This window comes from Myotis yumanensis, unplaced genomic scaffold (genome assembly GCF_028538775.1).
Source record: "Myotis yumanensis isolate MYYU_CA2020_CCGP unplaced genomic scaffold, mMyoYum1.0.hap1 SCAF_2, whole genome shotgun sequence".
In the NCBI taxonomy this organism is placed as follows: domain Eukaryota; kingdom Metazoa; phylum Chordata; class Mammalia; order Chiroptera; family Vespertilionidae; genus Myotis; species Myotis yumanensis.
Window position 1 is genome coordinate 136,239,145 of NW_027223753.1, and position 20,610 is coordinate 136,259,754.

Below are 20,610 nucleotides of genomic sequence, written 5' to 3' on the forward strand. Positions count from 1 at the left end.
AGCATGCTTGATTCTCAGAGAAAGAGCTACTTTGCAGAAGTCTTAAACTACTCAAATTTAATAAATTAATATGGTAAGGAATTAAGTGGTTTGCTTGTCAGTTATATTCTTTCTTTGATTCAATTTGCTGCTTAAACTGACTAGAGGCCCAGTGCACAAATTCATGCACCAGTGGGGTCCCTCGGCCTGGCCTGTGGGATCGGGTCGAAACAGGCTCTCCAACATCCCCTAAGGGGTTTTAGATTGCGAGAGGGCACAGGCCAGGCCGAGAGACCCCACCAGTGAACAATCGGGGCTGGGAAGGGATGCAGGAGGTTGGCCAGCTGGGGAGGGACCACAGGAGGGCTCCAGGGTGTGTCTGGCCCATCTCACTCAGTTCCGATCAACTGGACCCCAGCAGCAAGCTAGCCTACCGGTCGGAGTGTCTTCCCCCTGGTGGTCAGTGCACATCATAGCGACTGGTTGACCAGTCAACTGCCCCCTGGTGGTCAGTCTAAGTCATAGCGAGCGGTTGAGTGGCTTTAGCATATAATTAGCATATTACTCTTTGATTGGTTGAACGGCCAACCGGATGACCTGACACTTAGCATATTAGGATTTTATTATATAGGATTAGGTTAATGAATTTTTTATAGTGATCAAAATAAAAATCAAGCTTTATTCAAGTTAAAGAATATTAAAGGGAATGATTGATTTAATATTTTAGAATATTGATAATTAACTGAATTATTACTGTGACTAATAGCATAGGAAGGAAATAATAAAACAATAATCTAGAAGCCTGAATTCTGGTGATGATCATACATGAGCTTGGTCAAGTTCTTTAACTTCTCTGGGTTTCAGCTTTCTTACCACTGTTATTAAGCAATTGCCCATATCCTATACCAAGAACATTATATCCAATTAAAATTTCAGTAATACAAAGAAGTACTAATGAACTAATTGAACTAATATATTTTAAAGGTTTCTAAAAGGCAGCCCATGCAGTTTTAAGAAATGATTTTATCAATGACAGAAGTAATATGTTGTTGCCATATGTTATCTAGTCTTTTCATCAGTAAAGGAAGCTTTTAAATAGCATATTCTTAATTACTGCCAAACATCTGAGTACCATTTATGTACACCCTTTTGCTGTGGAGGTGGAGTTTATAACTTTAAACTTAAATTAAGCACTGTTAAATGTAAAAGCAATCTTTTTTTTCACCTGATAAAATCTTTATTTCTCCTTCAATTTTAAAATTAAATTTATTGGGGTGACATTGGTTAATAATATTATATAGGTTTCAAGTATACAAGATGGTGATTCTCTTTCTACTTCGTAGAAATAGACAACAAAACAGTGTGTAAAGCCTTGTTTGTTGACCAAAGTGTTTAAGGAAATAAATTAGCAATTATGTAGACAAAACACTTCAGTCCATCTGCTGATTTAATTTTCAACATATACTTAATCTTAAGAGGTAGATTATTAAGAATATCTCCATTTTATTGGTATTTTTGTGAAAAAAAGAAGAAAGGGTTAGCTGTGGGTTATGACCTTTATCTTAAACACTTATTTTGGGTTTGCATCCTGTGTGCACAATAAAGGGCAAATATGATGGGGGTCTTGGGAATCCATTTCCACATTTTCAGGCATACACTAAGTTGTAAAGTAAATTTGGTAATGAAATGTCATCCCGAGAAATTTTAATCTTGTGTCTGTGTTTCAGCTTCTGATATGGCGGCGGAACAGGGGCAGATTCTGGTGATAGCCACCGCGGCTGTCGGGGGATTCACTCTCCTTGTCATTCTTACTTTGTTCTTCTTAATCACTGGCAGGTAACTGATGTATACCAAATCATTCCCAAGATTTGTGGAAAGCATTTTTAATATACTGTGTATTAAAATGTTTTTAAATGTAACAAAGCACACCTGAGAGAAAAAGGGATCAGGGTCCATTCTGCTCTGAGAGTGAATGTTGTAAGATGACAGAACCACCATGGCTCATTCTCTGTATCCACAGGTCCCTGAAAAATGAGGCAACCAGGGACTTGATAAGAACACTGTGAAAGCTGTAAATGATACATTTCTACTTGATAAGTTAATTCTGAGTTTTTCCTTTACTACTACCAAATTATACCATAAAAGGGATTTAGAGAAAATGTAACAGAGATTGAACAATTTATATGAAAGTTCTTTATCAATTTAGTGTTACAGAAATGTGTTATTTTCAATCCATTACATATTGAAAGAATCTATATTAGAATAAACCCTACTATATTTTCATTGCCATTTATAACATAAGTGCTGCCCATGCATTATGAATTTGGGGGCACTGATATCTTGATAATACTCTTTCATGGACTTACATACACTTTAAAGACAATCAGTTTGGAGCCTAAAAAGATTATTCAGTTATTAAAGTTCAATGAGTACTATAAGGTGATATTAACTCCAAATACACAAATTATGTTAACTAGACTGTGATAATTTAGATATGATGGTTAATTTGATTCAGAAAAAGTCTTATTTTCTTACTTGAAAATTTCTTTGAAGTAGTTTGGGATGCTGTCTTAAGTATGATTTTATTTAAACAGCAATGTCATTTATCGCAAATTTAAAAAATGACTAACTTCATAATGGAAATTGATTTAAATGACATTTTAATAGTAATCCAATATATGGCAAACTTGGATGTAATTTTAAGTTACATTTATATGTATTGTAGAGTTAAGGCCTTATTTTCCCATAGAGTATGGTATTTCAGAAAATTATATAAAAGCACATATACAGTGATATAAATAGCACATGCACATGTGGAAAAGCATTTCATTAAAATATCATAAAATATTGCCTTGGCATGAAAACAGACATGTAGATCAATTAAACAAAATAGAGAGCCCAAAAATAAAGCTATGCATACATGGTCAATTAATATTTGACAAAGGAGGCAAGAACATACAATAGGGTAAAGACAGTCTATTCAATAAATGGGTTTGGAAAAATAGGACAGATACATGCAAAAAAAAAATGAAACAAGATCACCTTCTTACACCATATACAAAAATAAACTCAAAATGAATTAAAGATTTAAGTGTAAGACTCCATACCATAAAAATCTTAGAAAAAAACATAGACAGTAAAATCTCAGACATTTCTTATAGCAATATTTTTTCTGATATATCACCCCAGGCTAGGGAAACAAAAAGTAAAAATTAACAAATCAAACTAAAAAGTTTTTGCACAGCAAAGGAAACCATCAACTAAATGAAAAGACAACCCACTAAATGGGAGAATATATTCACCAATGATACATATGATGAGGGGTTAATATCCCAAATTTATAAAGAACTCATACAATGCAACACCGAAAAAAAGAAACAATCCAATTTAAAATGGGCAAGGACCTAAATAGACACTTCTCCAAAGAGGGCATACAGATGGCCAAAACATATACGAAAAGATGCTCAAAGTCACTAATCATCAGAGAAATGCAAATTTGTCATCTCACACCTGTCAGAATGACTATCATCAATAAGTCAAAAAACAAGTGTTGGAGAAGATGTGAAGAAAAGGGAACCCTTTTGCACTGTTGGTGGGAATGCAAATTGGTACAGCCACTGTGAAAAACAGTATAGAGACTCAAAAAATTAAAAATGGAACTGCCTTATGTCTAGCAATTCTACTTCTGGGTATATATCCAAAGGAACCCAAAACACTCATTTGAAAGAATATATGCACCCCTATATTCATTGCAACATTATTTACCATAGCCAAGCTATGGAAGCAAGCCAAGTCCTCATCTGTAGATTAGTAGATAAAAAAGCTGTGGTACATTCAGACAATGTCCATTAAAAATATAGAAATTGCCCTAACTGGTTTGGCTCAGTTGATGAAGGAAGCATTGGCCTAGGGACTGAAAGGTCCTGGGTTCAGTTCCGGTCAAGGGCATGTACCTTGGTTGCGGGCACATCCCCAGTAGGGGGTGTGCAGGAGGCAGCTGATTGATGTTTCTCTCTCATCGATGTTTCTAACTCTCTATCCCTCTCCCTTCCTCTCTGTAAAAAATCAATAAAATATATATTTTTAAAAATCTTACCATTTGAGGCAGCATGAATGAACCTAGAGGTTACGATAAGTGAAATAAGTCAGTCAGAGAAAAACAAATACCACATGATTTCACATATATGTGGAATCTAAAGAATATAAATGAATGAACAAAACAGAAATGGAATCATAGATACAGAGAACAGACTGATGGTTGCCAGAAGAGAAGGGAGTTGGGGGACTGGGTGCAAAGGTAAAGGGATTGAGAAGTACAGATTGGAAATTACAAAATAGTCATGGGAATGTAAGTACAGAATAGGAAATATAGCCATTAATATTGTAATAATTATGTATAGTGCCTGTTGGTTACTGAAAATATTTGGGGAAATGCTTTGTAAAGTATATGATTGGCTAATCACTACGCTGTACAACTAACTGAAACTAATACAGAATAATATTGATCATAAACTGTAATAGACTATTTTTCAAAAATAAAAAGAAATTTTAAGAAAAGAAAATATCTCCTTTCTATGTAAATATGACAAATATCTCCTTTATATGTAAATATGACAAACTTAAAAGAAGACATTACAGTCATTGTAGGTTACATAAGTTTGGCCTAATAAATTTGAGAGGTGTGCTTAAATGTTATCTTTTCCTGAAGCAGAATTTGAATACTACTTAAAAAGAGAATTTAATAATGAAGAAAAATGTGTACTAAATTATTTTTAGTGTTCCATGTTCATGCTTGCCAATTTATATGACATCAGAAATTGCTTTAACATTCTGTATGATGGGGAAAACAATTTCAACTGTATGAGATAAAAATAATTCATTTTGAAATATCTCTTAAGCACTTTGGTAGAGAAGCATTCATTGGAAATTATTCTATGAGAACTGTAAGACATTTCTGAATAAATACTGAATTTGCCATAGGATTTGAAGCAAAATTCACACTTAAAGAACGGATTGTGCGCCGCAGATGTATTTTGGTGAACCGTTTGGAATTAGCAGTTTGATGAACTGTCAGATCAAATGGATGCTGATGAATTTATTCATGTTGAAGAAGTCCTGGGAGATAAGCACCTGCTTCTGTTCTTCAGAACTTGATTACCCTGAGAGAGAAGAGACATGCCTCTACCAAACTTCTGACATTAAAAAAAAAAATCAGACTGTGGAAGATAGTTGTCTAAATTTCTGAGATTCTGACTCAAAAGCATTTTTTCATTTCATTTAGGAGTCATATATGGAAGGGCACGATCGTTATTGCTGATTATGAAATATTTTCTAAGATTCCTGTCATTTGGATTAGTCAATCCACTTGAGAGTATTGTATTTTTATCTGGGGCTAATTTTGATGCAAACAAAAAAAAAACCTTCTGTGGAGTATTTTCACATGTTATAAAGATGTTCCAAAAAGTGGTCTTTATGATAAGGACTTTGCCCACGAGTGATATGTATTTTAATTGGCTTTGGTTCTCATTTAGCATAATTCCAAAAATAAGATTCTATTTACTTTTTTAAAAGGTGCCAATGGTACATAAAGGCAAAAATGAAGTCAGAAGAGAAGAGAAGAAACCACTTACAGAATGGGCATTGTAAGTAGTGAAGTGACTCTTTTCCTTTGTTTTATATTCAAAAGTTCCTGGTAAACTTGGATCAGTGAGTTAAGAAAGCAAAAAAATCTACTTCCAACCTTTCCTCAGGCTTCCCAGGTTTGTTGGTGGAAAGTGCACCTGCTTCTCATTAAATGATATTGCTTTGTTCCTAATTCTGCTTGCTGAAAAGCACGACAGACTGAATATGTCAAAAATACAAGATGGGCACTCGCAATGTCTCCAGCATGTGAGCTGGTTTTATTTAGTGGAGCATTCGCCACAGAAATGTTATGGAATCCTTATTCCTTCTTGTAGGAACTGTCATTTAAACATATAACAATCAATTTACAGTTCATTAACACTAAAACAGAAAATCAGCTCCTTAACTCTAAGAATATGTATGAAATCCTTGAGCTGACTACAAGGTTATATCCATTTGAAGGATCTCTTCCCAAGCAAGCTGTAATTACCATATAGTTAGTTTTGTAATTGCCAACCTCTCCTCCCCAACACCCACCTCCACCTCCACCTCCACCTCCCAATGGCAAACTACTTTGTCAAGACAGCTCCTCTGTAGCGAGAGGCTGGATTAACAAGAAAGGGATGTTTTCCAATTAACCACAGTATAAAGATGATATGTGAGGTGAGCTGTTTATTTAAGCTCATCTTCTACTTCAGATTGAGCCAAATGAGTAAGGGGCTTTTAAAACTCTATCACCATCCAGGGGAGGGAAAGGATTCAAGAGAGGAAATTATGAACTAGAGAGATAATTTAGGGCTATTTATAAGGCTCACATGATTTCTCAAAGAGTGGTCTTAAGGACCATCTTCATGAGAATACCCCACTCTCACTCACTAGAGGTCTGATTCAGAAGAGCCGGGGTAGAGCCAACATATCTGCATTTTTAGCAAGCTCTCCAGGTTGTTCTTGTGTGCAGTAAGTTTGAGGCTGATTGCACTGGCAGGGAACGGGGAGCTGAGACAGCCTATACCAGGCATGGAATGAGCTGGAAACAGATGCAGAAACATGGATCCAAACACCTGGACAGATAACGTATGCTGAGCAACCTTAAGATTCACTGTGGGGCATTTAGAACTGAAATGTAGAAGAAAGAGATGCTCCTGAGGTATTTATTATTCGTTTTCCAACTAACAGTTTAGCATAAACTAAACCAGATGGGCCCAGTGAGAAGCAATGAAAATAACCTGAGGCAGCCAAGGAAATAGAAGAAAGATAAACTGATGTTTCAAAAGACTGGGACAAGTTAAATGAGTAATCAGACAGCCAAAATTAGAACTAAGTTGGATTTTTTTTTCTATAATACATATATTATGTTTACAAGGGGAAAAAGTGATATTAACTAATCAATTTATTCCTTAGAAATGTGTATCACCTTAAATAATTAAATGGTTGAATTGTTAAAATCACATACGAGTTCATAAGTAATCTTTTTTATCTGTGCCTAAAATAATGTTATCAGTTAGATACTACTGATCATCGAGTAGTGGCCACTGAATTTGAGTTTATGGTATTCAAACTGAAATTACACAAATGCCATATAGAATATAAATAAGAGATACAGATTATCCATTCTCCTTTTCTCCAATCTAAACTTTAGGAAATCAAGAAAGGCATAGCATTTCAGAATAATGTCAGGTCTAAGCTCATCTAGAAATATGCTTCACTAGTGCCATTTTGAGAAGTACTATTCTCATGGGTACATATCTAGTACCATAAGACAGCAGGCAAAAAAGTAATAAAAGAAGGCAGCAGGCATAGGAGAACTCATGAAGCAAATTATTGCTGATAATGGGCATTTCATTACCCTTTCTAAACTCACTGTATTATCTTTTGTTTGCTTGATTTTGAGACTTTTCTTGAAAGAGCATGTTTCAGGGCAACCTAGACAATAATGTTGTGTGGCTTTCAAAATCTAAGAAACCACAAAACTAAATATGAATTTGTATTGATCTTTTAATCCCTACTAATTTGTATTCAATATTATGTCTATGCCAAGGCCAAAAGATATAATATTACCTATAAAACCATACCTAAAGTATTTGGAAATATACAAAGATGTAGAAGAAATGATCTCCTGTCCTCCAGAAGCTAGAAATCTAATGTAGAAAATACAAACCCATGAGCAGAACAGAGGAATTCCCACAGGCAGTCTGTGACTTCTGATACTAAAGAAGGTGCAAATGATATGCAACCACGCATTCAAGTTTTCCAGCCATCCCTGTCTTCCTGCCCGTGGGCAGTGAGCATCCACCCCCAGCAGAGGAAGAGTAGCAATTACACAGCCAACCACCAGATTTGTGCCTTTCACTCCTACCCTTCCCTTCAGAAGAGGCAGGGGGCCCTTTACAGGACCATGTATGTTCTGTCCATGGAAGCAACTACAGAACAGGAAAGAACTACTGTTGGTTGTTGTCTTCTGACACTGGGCCATGGGTCTATTCTTTACTGCCTAAGAGTTCCTGTAAGGGGAGAAACCACAGGACTGGGGCATAAGTTCAGGAAAACCTAGTGCAGTGGTTCTCAACCTTGGCTGCACATTAGAATCACCTGGGAATCTTTTTCAAATCCTGATTTCTGGGCCTCATCCTCTGGAAATTCTGTTTCTTTGTTACTAATGCTGTGGCCCCACACCATAACAAAGAAACAGGTGATTCTAATGTGCAGCCAAGGTTGAGAACCACTGACCTAGTGCCTTAAAGTACAAGGGGCCCAGGATGGACATTAACAGGCTTGCTTGCTTGTTCGGGGCATGAGAATTGAATGGGGGAAGGTTCATGCCTCATTTCCCCCATGCCCTGAGCTAGATCAGAGGTGAAATGTATGGGTTGTCAGTGGTAAGTGAGCAGATTAAACTTTCTACAGAAATATAATAAAAATGTATTTTCTGGAACAGGTCAGCTCACTTTCTATTAAACCACCAGGTCATTTTACATTAACAGCAAATAAAATTTTATTCCAAGTACTCAAAGCTTTAATGGAATGGGGGCATTTGGGGGGAGGGGGGCAGAAAGAGAAAAAAGAATTGCATTTTAGTAATTAACAAGAATGACTACTTCAGTAAGTGGCTCCTTATTTTAAATAGTCACAAGATGTGTAAGTACTAAAAAAAAACTCTTACGCTAAATCAGTCTTTTATTTTGTTGCAGTACGCTTCCCAGGAATTAAAACTTACATAGATCCAGATACATACGAAGACCCATCCCTAGCAGTCCATGAATTTGCAAAGGAGATTGATCCCTCAAGAATTCGCATTGAGAGAGTCATTGGGGCAGGTAAACATAAAATCTATATTTTTGAAAATATATGATTCCTTAGTGGTTTAACTGGTTTATCAATATAATATGTTAAACCTTATAGTCTTAGTCATCAAAAAATGTTAAGAAATGAAAAGTAAAATTATGTTATTTTTTAAGTATCTTAAATGTCTTAATTCAGTTTCCAAACAATGAGAAAATTCAGAAAAGCTACTTTTAATATCCTATAGTCTTTTTTCAGTATGGAGATGAATTGTAATAAAACTAGAGTGATTCAGGAATTTATTTTTTAAAATGTAATTTCAGGAGTTGGTCACAGGTTATTATTGATTTACTAAAACCTCAACATCTATAGACATATACTACAATTAGTATTAATATTGATGATATTGCGGCTCTGCAAGATCCAGAAGTGTTCTGAGAATCATTGCGGATAAAATTTGTTTTATAGTTTTATATCATTTTAATGTAAGTTAGTAATTTTCTCTATGTAGAACATTCAAACACTCAGGACACTATACTTTCAACTGTTCTGGATAAATGCAAATACATTTTGAATCAGCTTTCAAGAATTTATTCTGTACATTACTTAGGGCAGAGGCTAAGCCAAGTGTAACAAAGAAAATTCATTCCTCTTTGAAGTCCCTGACTCAATGTGAGTAATCCATACTGGCCCAGGAATTCTCATTCAGATTTTGAAAGAGTAAAAGAGTTGATCTGCCTTCCCCTAGTATGTCATCCTCCTCACCAGCCTTCTCTCTTCTAGCCTGTGAGAAGAAGGAAAGAGTTGTCTCTTTGGCTGTATCTTTAAGGCAATTACCCACAAATTTAAAACATGTCTATTCACTCGCAATCAAAAACAGTAACATGGACACACTTAAATGCAAGATAATTTGGAAATATAATCTGTGACCAGGCAGCCATGCATGCAGCTAAAAGAGGGAAAGGGAATAATTTACTAAATAGGGAAGAGAAACTGGATCCTGAAGGGAGATATTGGTCTCCTCTAGAAATGCTGAATATATGTACAATCCTTTGGACAGAGCAGAACATAGCAAAGCATGACCATTCCAGCCAGGTATCATCTCTATGCAAAAGCCAAAAAAAAAAAAAAGGATCTGATTAGTCCTTGTCCCTTTCAAAGCTTTTTTTCATGGGAAAGACCAGCTAAATAATTAGTGGGGGCCAGTGCAAAATGAAAATGTAGAGTCCCTTGTTAAAGAGTGATTACAAATTTTTTAGGTAGCAACAACAGAGCATTAAGCAAGTGGCAGTGCCTGGGTAGAACATCCCTTGTACCATTTGATTCCCTATGCTCAGTGGTTCATCTCATCTCCTACATGGCCAGATCTCCCTCTAAAAGCTGACACAAGGGTCCTATACATTTAATCCTAATGCTCACGGCCGAAAAGAGGCTGTCATATCAGGAAGATTAAGAACCTGGAATGCAACCAGAATCTCTATCCACTACTACTGGACATAAAGAACATCAATAGGCATTAAAGACATAATTGAAAAGAATGATTACATTACATTCATTTATTTTGAGTGTTTGTTTTCATAAGACAGCAGAGGAAGAGAGAAGAAATGAAGTTGAATGATTCCATCACACCCTGACTTTGGCTTTCCACCTCCGACATGTTCTTTAACACTGCAGTATTCCATACTCACACACACAGCAGAGCACTTTCTCTCTTAGCCCTTTGTGCAGAAATTAAACACTGCTGTCTGAAATCATATTAAAAGATAAAATCAAATATCTAAAGTGTAAACAAAGAAATTAAATTTTTCTTCAGATTCAGGCTTTTTCCAGATAAAATATAAATTTTGCCTGTAAAATGTGTAACAGACACTGCCAAAGTAAACAATAGCTGTTAATGGGACTGTTTTAATATATTTCTCTGATTTGCCAAAGGCAATATCTAAACCATGTAGTCAATCCTATACATCAGTGTCTCCTTTTTATATTTATCTTTGACTGTTTCAACTTTCAAATAATATGGTAAGCATACTTTTACAGTGCATCTTCAAGAAAATATAAAAACAAAAATTCTTTTTTTAATATATTTTATTGATTTTTTTTTTTACAGAGAGGACGGTAGAGAGATAGAGAGTTAGAAACATCGATGAGAGAGAAACATTGATCGGCTGCCTCCTGCACACCCCCCACTGGGGATGTGCCCGCAACCAAGGTACATGCCCTTGACCGGAATCGAACCCGGGACCCTTCAGTCCACAGGCCGACGCTCTATCCACTGAGCCAAACCAGCTAGGGCACAAAAATTCTTTATAAGACAAAGTTGTTATAACTTCCCTCTTTGTGCTCCTGATCAGTACTGTTCTGTTAATTAAATTTATTAGGTCATCCTGGCCAGGTGGCTCAGTCGGTTGGAGCATTAAAAGGTTGCAGGTTTGATTCCCTGTCAAGGCACATACTCAGGTTGCAGGTTCAATCTCTTGTCAGGTGCATATGGGAGGCAACCAGTGAATGTTTCTCTCACACATTAATATCTCTCTCTCTCTCTCTCTCTCTCTCTCTCTCAAAAAAAAAAAAAATTAAAAAGGAAGTCAATAAAACTATATCATATCCTCGGGTGAGGGTTAAAAAATTTTTTTTTTCATTCATTATTAGGTCATGTTCCTAAAACTCAAATTGCATGTGAAAACAAGCTCATGAACATGTGGACTTTTCCTACAGCAGCAGTGTGGGAAAACATTGTTTAGTCAAATTAAAGAAGAACTAATACAGTTACGTAACATCTATGACATAACTGCACAGCTGGTTATTTGCCCAGATTTTTACTACAAATACTTTACTTAGGTTGTCTTAGATCCTTTATTTTTCCCCCCACCTATTTGTGTCTTTTCAGACTCTATTTCATCATCATCTGTGTGTATTAGGTATTCCCCTTGGAAGTGTAAATTGAAGGACATAAGTAGGAGTATAGATGGACAGAAGTGGAATAGAGTTAAGGAGATGAGAGAAACAAGCAAGATTTCAGGTCATAATAATTGTTAGGTAAAAGACATTCTGTTTTGACAAAGGCATTGCGAGTGGCAGTAGATTCACAATTCATTGCTGAGGAAAGATCTACAAGACCTGCATGATGTTATCAAAGAAATGAGTAAGAATGTTTTCCAGGTTTCTAGTTGGGAGACACAACGTATAATTATTAAATATTCCTTAAATGAGTTATTTAAAAATGAACCCAAAAGTAACCACATTAAAATTTTAAGAAAGGAAAGAGCATGGAAAATTATATCAACACCTAACCCATGATACTTCTTAACATGTCCACTGAAAAATGTTTAATTGGTTAATGTCTATTTATAAAAGGTACTTATGCTACAAAGTTTTTTCATATTGAGTCATTATGCTCATCAAAAACATATATATTCAATCTGTCTTTCACACACAATCTCTGTCCCAAGGTTTTCAATTTTATAACCATCCAGATATGCAATAAATCCTTGGAAAATTTAATTTGTCCTATGTCTAGGCTATATACCTATGTATTCTTAAAATTTCTTGTCTTTCACTATAAAGTTTACTGTATTTTTAAAATGAGTTTTCTAGGACACTTTTTCTTTTTTGTATATCACAATTCTATTTAATAGTGGCAGCTTATCTTTGTTCATCAGTACAGGCCTGAATTCCATGAAAATGCGCATTTCCATTTAAATGAAGTGAGCAGCTCTGTTGCATAGGAGACTATCCAGATCATCTATCGCCTTTGACTTTTTGCATCATAAAATGAAATACTGTGGCCAGAGGACTATAAAACAGAAATTCCCAGGCTAAAAGAGCCAAGTCAGATTAGGGTAGAATTATTATTTTATACATATCTTGAGATAATGAGAAAACTGGTAAACTGAATTTTAATCACGGGCTAGAAAAGGTCATTGAAAGGCTATCCCTTTTTCAAGGCAGTACTGAACCTAAACCATTATAAAAAAAAAACTGGCCTAGCAGAGTATAAATTTGAAACATTATTCCGTTGAAAAAAAATCATTTTTGTGTCTCTAAGCCCATAGGGCATTCTTCTTACTTTTGACCTTCCCTCTTTCCCTAGTCTCAATGGAAATGCATAAAATCTTCCCCTCATTCATTCTATCCCTTTATCCATACCAAACTCATTATTGCCTCTACTATCAGCCTTATCTTCTCATGGCTTAGTGTCACTATATTTTTTTTCTTTTTCTGGAATAGCCTAGGAAGTTTTAACTATTCGTTTTTCAACAGTCATCTGCAGGTAAAAGAAAATCAAAAGGACAACAAAAAGGATATAAAAGTGAGTGTCAAACCAATGATTTATTCAGCCTAAAATTTGGTTCTGTTACTGCCATCTTGTTTGAGGTCACAGTTGCCCTTGATGGTATAGAAGGCAAAATGCTTACTTTATGTACCTCTCCTAATTCCCCTGTCATTCCCTAGCCAGCCTCTTATCTCTGCTGTAGAATCTATTATTTTTAAGGTTTTTAAAAAACTCATTCTCTTTATGATTTTTATTTCTCTTCTATAGCTATATGATATTTTCTTACAGCATAACAATAAGAAATGTAGACAGGATTCCAGATGTAGTTTCACAATTTACTTTTTTATAGGAAGAAAAATGTGTCTATGGGCCATTTCCCCTATATTTAGATGAGATGCTAATTTTGTCCTTGTCCAGCAATTTAAAGGATTTATGGTAGAGGCCAGATTAATTTTCTTTTCTATTCTTGGTAATTCCTTTGTCCAAAATAGACTGAAAATAGGATCAACAACAGATTCTGGCAAGATCTTTGTCCCTTTTACCCAAGAATTTCATAGGTTTCTAAATTAAATGATGTAATGAAAGATGGGCTTTATCCATTTTCCATGGACATTATGATATGAATTAAAAAGACAGACTGAAACCAGACAGACCCTGCTTGTATCACAATTATGGTACTAATTCACTCTCTGACCTTCATAAATTTAGTAATCTTTCATAAATTTGGTTTGCTCACTTTATAATAAATTCATAATGATAATAGCTGTCTTGTAAGATTAATGTAAGAATTGGTGATGACACATTAATGAGTAACTTGGAACTGATATCTATGTTTTTCAGTTAACTTAAAATTACTAATTAAAAATGAAGTTTCAATTTTCTTAGTAATACTTATTTAATAAATAAACATGTAAATAAATAAAGATATAGTTATCAACAAAAACCCTAATGTGGAATGTAAATTAAAGTTCAACAAAATTAAATTAATATGAAATCAAATGCATAATATATACAAAATAAAAATAAGCCAGAACAAATTTATAATGGACAGGTGTGAATTATAGTAGTTGTAATGCTTTCTATTAATAATTTGCTTAATAAACTCAAATTATAGAATTTATTATATACCTTGCATTTACATAGTGAAATATAGAACCTTACAAAAAAGATTACATTAAGAATTTATTTTGTACTAGAGGCTCAGTGCACGAATTCGTGCATGGGTGGGGTCCGGCCGGCCTGCCCCAGTTGGGGTGGGGGAGCTGATCCGGGGCAGGGCTGGCCGGGGGGAGGGGCCATGGATGGTTGGCTGACCAGGGCCCCACCCCCTGGTCGAACTCCCAGTCAAGGGGACAATTTGCATATTAGCCTTTTATTATATAGGATTGGGTTTGTATAACAGGAGAGATCTTGAAGAGTTTTCCTAATAACTTATAAAAATCATTAGTCTTTCAAAAATTTTTCTTTTGGCCTTTTCTTCTAATTTGTATATTGCCAAAATATTTGGTGGAATGAAGAAAACTTGACACTTATTTTTTAAAAAGTACTCCAAGGAGATAAGGGAAGACTGTATACAGCTTATTTGGAAAGAAAAATATAATGATACATTCTTTTAACAGCCAAAAGAGGGCAGTAAAAAACCCACATACCAACAGCAACAATTTCTATTCCTTACTTTATCATAGTATATTAGTTATCTCTTGCTACATAACAAATTACCCTAAAATTTTTAAACAAAAAGAATTATTATCTCAGTTTCTGTGGATCAAAAATTCAGACATGCTTCAACTCCTGCAGGGTCACAAGGTTACAATCAAGGTGTCAGCTAGGGCTGTGATCCCATCTGAAGGCTCAACTGGGAAGGATCTACTTCCAAGCTCATGTATATGGCTGCTGTCATGATACAATCCTTGAGCATTATTGTACCGAAAGCCTTAATTCTTCACTGCCAGTTGGGTGGAGAACACTCAGATTCTTATCATGTGGACCTCTGTAATATGGTAGCTTATTTCATTAAAGCCAGCAAGAATGTCTGCTAGCAAGATTGAAATATAATCTGTTGTAAACTAATTATGGAAGTGACGTCACATCACCTTTCCCACACTCTATTAGCTATAAGAATGATATTAAAGCCAGATTACACTGAAGGGGAGGTCATACAATGGCATGAAGACAAGGATGCAAGGATCATTGCAGGCCTTCTTAGAAGTTTGCCTACCACATATAGTAATTTTCTACACTTGAAGTTCACTTGGAGTTTTAAGTTTAATATGAATATAATAAAGATGGTAAGGTTTTATTTAAAATACTATTTGGGGGATAAGATGAAAACAATATAGTTTGCAAAGAAGTAAAAGGTTGTTTATGCTCTATGATTATTTAATAATGCCACACACTCATTAATTCTGCCTAAGAGATCATGTGCATTCTACACTGGTGAACAGAGAGATGTGAATTAAGGCCATAAATCTGATTATATGATCTGCTTATGTCATACTATGGTTCATCTAGCATGAGGTAATTAGTTGATTGTTCCCAAGTGGCACTTGTGTTCTCAGTCTAATTGTCTATTTATTTAACGAATGGCTTTTGTCTTTGTAGCCATTTGAGCTTATTCATTTCTGTATAACAAACCATCCCAAAACTAAATGGCTTCAAATAATAATCATTTTGTTTACTCATAATTCTTCGGGTCAACAATTTGGGTTGGCTCAGCTGGAGCTGAGGATTTTGTCTTCCGGTCTTTCCTGAGGCCACTCTTGTGAATGGTGGCTCAACTGGACAGTGTTGCTATGAGGTGGTTGGTGCGGGGTGTGGGCGGGATGAGGCTAATCAGGGATGACTCATCTCTGCTCCATCTTTTCTCCACCAACAGGCTAGACATGGGAGTCTTAAGGCAGTGTTCTAAGCAGATGGGAGAAAGAGTTGTATAGCCTCTTTAAGCCTTGGCTCTGAACACCTACAATGTAATGTTGATACTTTATCTTGTTAAAGCAAGTCACAAGGCCAACTCCGATTTAACAAGGTGGAGAAATGGCTTCTACCTCTTGATGAAAGGAGCCGCAAAGCCAAGGAGCATGTATACAGAGAAGGGAGGAATTTGTGGTCATGTTTACAACCTTTGTTTTGTAAAAAACAAATTGAATCATTCTTTTTCAAGCCTACTATGGATAACAGAGTATGAATTTATTTGCTATTTTGTCTCTAAGTTCATTTTTGCTTTGCACTTCCAATGAATGATATTCAGGTTTTCCTTATTTAACAACTATTAGGTAACCTACCTGGGGCTATGTACTGTGCTGTTTACAAGTAAAGGGGCTCAGGCTCAAGAAGGAAACAAAGGAAAATATAATATGTAAGGTTAAAAAAAAAGAAGTTGGAAGTAGAGAGGAAGACAGGTAGAAGGAAGAAGCATTATAAGTGAACAATGCATACATGTAATTTGCTATTAAAATTTAAAGAAACCAGAGCTCTAGAGATCACTGCAGACTAGGCCATCAGATCACATCATGGGGATGACATGTGAAATCTAAGGAATGCCAGGACGAGGAAAAAGCAGTTTAGACAGGGGAAGGGAGAAGTGGTAAAATAATAAGAGGTGTGAAGATTGTGAAGAGGAATTTTGAACAATTTCAAGAGATTTTAGAGTTCCATGACTCTGGTTGTTCATTATATCTAATTTTTCTTCAATGCCTAGGCTTCTCCTTTTTCTTGATGCAAATAAAACTCTACCTCGGCTTCTTGGCTGTTAGTAATGGTTAATGTCTTTTTAGTTTGGTGAATTTTTAGTTTTTAATGACATGTAAACTTTAAAATAATTAAAGAAAAGAAGAATGCATTTTGCTTTTATTAGGCAAATAATTAAAATGCTTTTCACACTCCATGATTGTTGTGAGAAGCCAATGAGATAGAGTGGTCTAACTTACCATCCAGCCTTTATCAGAACACCACCAGTGAGAGTGTTCACCGCCTCAGCGGCAGCCCATACCCTTGGGAATGGTTCCAATAGATGGAGAATCTCTGCAAGTAAAAATGTGCTGTCAGGTAACACTAGATGTAACCCTATAACACTACCCAATAGGACTTGTTCTGCAAAATTAAATTTACACAAAGTAAAGTCCAAATTGTCTAAACCTTCCAACCGTTTTCATCTGACATGATTTCTGGATGCTTCATCAATCTGATAACATTCGTCTGGAGAACTAGAGTTTTCCTCTAGTTCTGGCCATCTGTCAGTCTCTTTCAGTAGTCACTCCCCAGCTTTGTGATGCGAAGACTGCGTCCTAGTTGCTGATCTGCTTCAGTGATTTGTAAGGGTAGAGTAGATTGTCACTCCCTCACTCTAAGTGCATTGATCCACAAAAAATCCAAGAAGTGCCTTAGCAGGACCAACATTAATTTGGATATTGACTATTGTCATGAGGTCATTCTTTAGGGTGAGATTTTAAATTTCCCTCATCTGAAGCATGGTTCACATGCCCCTATATGCCACACCAATCCAGCAGCAAACCCTGTCAGCTTTGCTTTCCAAACACATCCCAGTATCTAACCATGTTTTACCACTTACAGTTAATAACTCTGGCCCAACCCAGCCTATTGGGGGGCTGGCCAGCTGGGAGGAGGGACCCCAGGAGGTTGGCCAGCTGGCCCCCCCAATCAGGGCTGGGTGCGGGAAGAGACCACGGGAGGCTGGCTGGGTGGGGGGAGAGGGAGGGGCCACGAGAGGTTGGCTGTGGGAGTGCACTCACCACCAGGGGGCAGCTCCTGCATTGAGCGTCTGCCCCCTGATGGTCAGTGCATGTCATAGCGATCAGTCGACCGGTCATTCGGTCTTTCGGTGTCTTAGGCTTTTATATATAGAGATTTGCAATTAAAATGGTCACTGATGTCTTGTGGAGGAAGGAGCACAATAAGCAATGACTGGCAGCAGAGGAACCAGTGAGATGCAGGGATTCATGAGAGCAAGGTACACGGAACAAATCTCAGTTTCTGACCAAAATGACTAAGATAAAGAACACAGGAATATTTAGGAGAAGATTGACGTGTTGAGATCTATCTGGAAAAATCCAGTAGCTTTCAAGCCAAGAATGAAAGTCTGGCTATTTTGTTGTTACTATTTGTTTTTTGCTTGTGAATATAATCTGAATCCTCAAATTTAGAGAGTGTTCAGTCCTAAGTATTTTTAGATGTTATGGCAATGACTTCTACAAAAGGGTGGAAATCACTATGTTCTTGATATGTTACATAATATATTTTTACCCCATTATCTATACTTCCTATGAAGACAAGAAATAACTGAGACATTATGAAGAGATTAGTTGTAGAGGAGAGCCATGCCCCATGAGAAGCACATCCACAGAATGCAATGCTCATTTTCTAAATGTGCATGACCGGGACAGTAAAAGTGAAAAGTGAATTCTTCTCAAGAGTCAGCAGGAATGCCTTGCTTGAGAAAGTTGTAAGTGAAATTTAGGTTTACTCAGCTCCTTGTTGGGTAGTGGGTCCAGTTACTGCACAACCCCATACCTGGCTCAGCATAGAAAAATGAAGAGGTAAGGGAAAAGAGTTGAATTTCATCTTTTAAAAAGTAAATTTGAAAAAAACGATAAGTATTGTTGTCTTGCATTTGATGTATTGGCCTGTTAAGGTTCACTTGTTGATTTATGGAACAAATACCCATGGTACTCGAGAACAGGAGCACCTTTTACTCTCGTCTCATAGCACGTTCTACAAAAGCAGTGGTCAAAATAAGAATGCCAGATTTCTACCAGTTTATAAAGACTTCTTCATTTCTTCCATCTTTAAAATTTTTTAATTTTTAAAATCAAAGTGATGTGCACATATCTAAAATTATTTTATAAAATAGAAGGTCCTGTAAAGAAAAGCCAAGCATACCACTCTTCCCCTGACTCCTCATCTAACACTGAGTCCTATTCATTTGTGACAATCCTTTCTAGCTGATTTTGTTTTTGAATTCTAATGGTTACTTCCATGTCTACTTCAACATCAGACATTCGTATTAACACAGATAAAGATTTAACTCTCTTACAACACCACGTCTCCTCTCAATATAGCTGTTGCCTTTGTAACTGATGTTACCTTTATATCCTTAACTATTATACTTAGATTTCTACATATTGTTCCAACAAATATAGACATTTTTTATACTTATAATCAAATTAGAAGTATAAAAACAGCTTATTTTCAAAGAGTTGTACTAATGTTTGTAAAACATTTATACTTTTTCTGGTAAGATTTCTTAGAAAAGAGAAAGGTTTAGCCTTTCTTGACCTGACTGCTTAATTGTGTAGGTACTATTACTGATGCCAGCTTCTCCATAGCAGGTTTGCTCTTCTGATGTCCTATTGGTAAGGCTGCTGGAAATCCATGGCTGAGCTTTTCTCAGCAGCGTTTGGCAAACTGTGGCCCACACACCACATTACCTGTTTTATTGGGACACGGCCATACCCATTGTCTACTTAGAGTCTATAGTTGTTCTTGTGCTAAAACTGTTGAATAAAGTGTGCAACATGGTCAGGATTTTCCACAAACCTAAAATATTTATTATCTGGCCTTTGGCAGAGAAACTTACCAAGAATGCTCTGGCTGCTTTGGTATATCTAGACTGCCACATGGACAGCTGCGTTCTGTGTTCTGCTCTCCGGCTTCCATGTGGACTGATGCATGGGTCTCATTCTCTCCCCTGGTCACTTATCTAATTTGAAGCCATTATTTCCTGTATCCCAGGACCTTCCTCTCTCTCAATTACTATCTTCATTTTGCTGGAACAAATTTTCCAGTGACTTTCTAATTAAGAGTGAAAAGTTTGCAGAATAATTTTCTGGATTCTTTTATATCTGAGAATGTCTTATTAATAAATAAAATAGAATTGCAAGTTAAAAATACTTTTTCTCTAATTTTAAAGTTATTGATCTATATTGTCTTTTAACAGACAGAACTGTTGCCAATCAGGGAAATGCCTGGAGGATTCTACTCAGAATTGCATGTTAAGGTGCTGCACACATAGAGGCTCTTTCAATCTGGAGATGTGTGCTCTTTGAAAATCCTTGGTATTATTTCTGTGCATTTTTTCTCAGCTGAGTTTTTTTTTCCCCTCTGGAATTCCTATTAATCATTCATGGAACCCCCTGGATGGAGTTTTTACGATCTTCAGCATTAAACTCATATATTTGTTGTTTGGGTTTGTTCTTTGTAATTTCTGGTTTATTTTATTTTATAGCAGACTTCCTCAACTATATCTACAGATGGTGTAAGACTATTGAGTACTAGAGGCCAAGCACGCGATTAAATCGTACACGTGTAGGGTCCCTTAGGCCTAACCTGCCATCAGGGCCATGTCCGCCGCCCTGCAATGCCTTGCATGCTCCGCGGACACTGCCAGCTCTTCGCTTCACGATGCCTCTCACACTCTATGGACGCTGCCGGTGCCCGGCGGG

General features: G+C 36.3%; 1 protein-coding gene across 4 annotated transcripts in view; it reads left to right on the forward strand.

Moving 5' to 3' along the window:
* EPHA6 (EPH receptor A6) overlaps positions 1-20,610 on the forward strand; it is a 945,921-nt gene that overhangs the window by 654,336 nt on the left and 270,975 nt on the right. For all 4 annotated transcript variants that reach the window (XM_070406043.1, XM_070406044.1, XM_070406045.1 and 1 more), the window contains 3 exons: positions 1,707-1,815; positions 5,551-5,621; positions 8,790-8,915. In XM_070406043.1, coding sequence (XP_070262144.1) covers positions 1,707-1,815; positions 5,551-5,621; positions 8,790-8,915 — 306 coding nt within the window. The remainder of the gene's footprint in view (positions 1-1,706; positions 1,816-5,550; positions 5,622-8,789; positions 8,916-20,610) is intronic.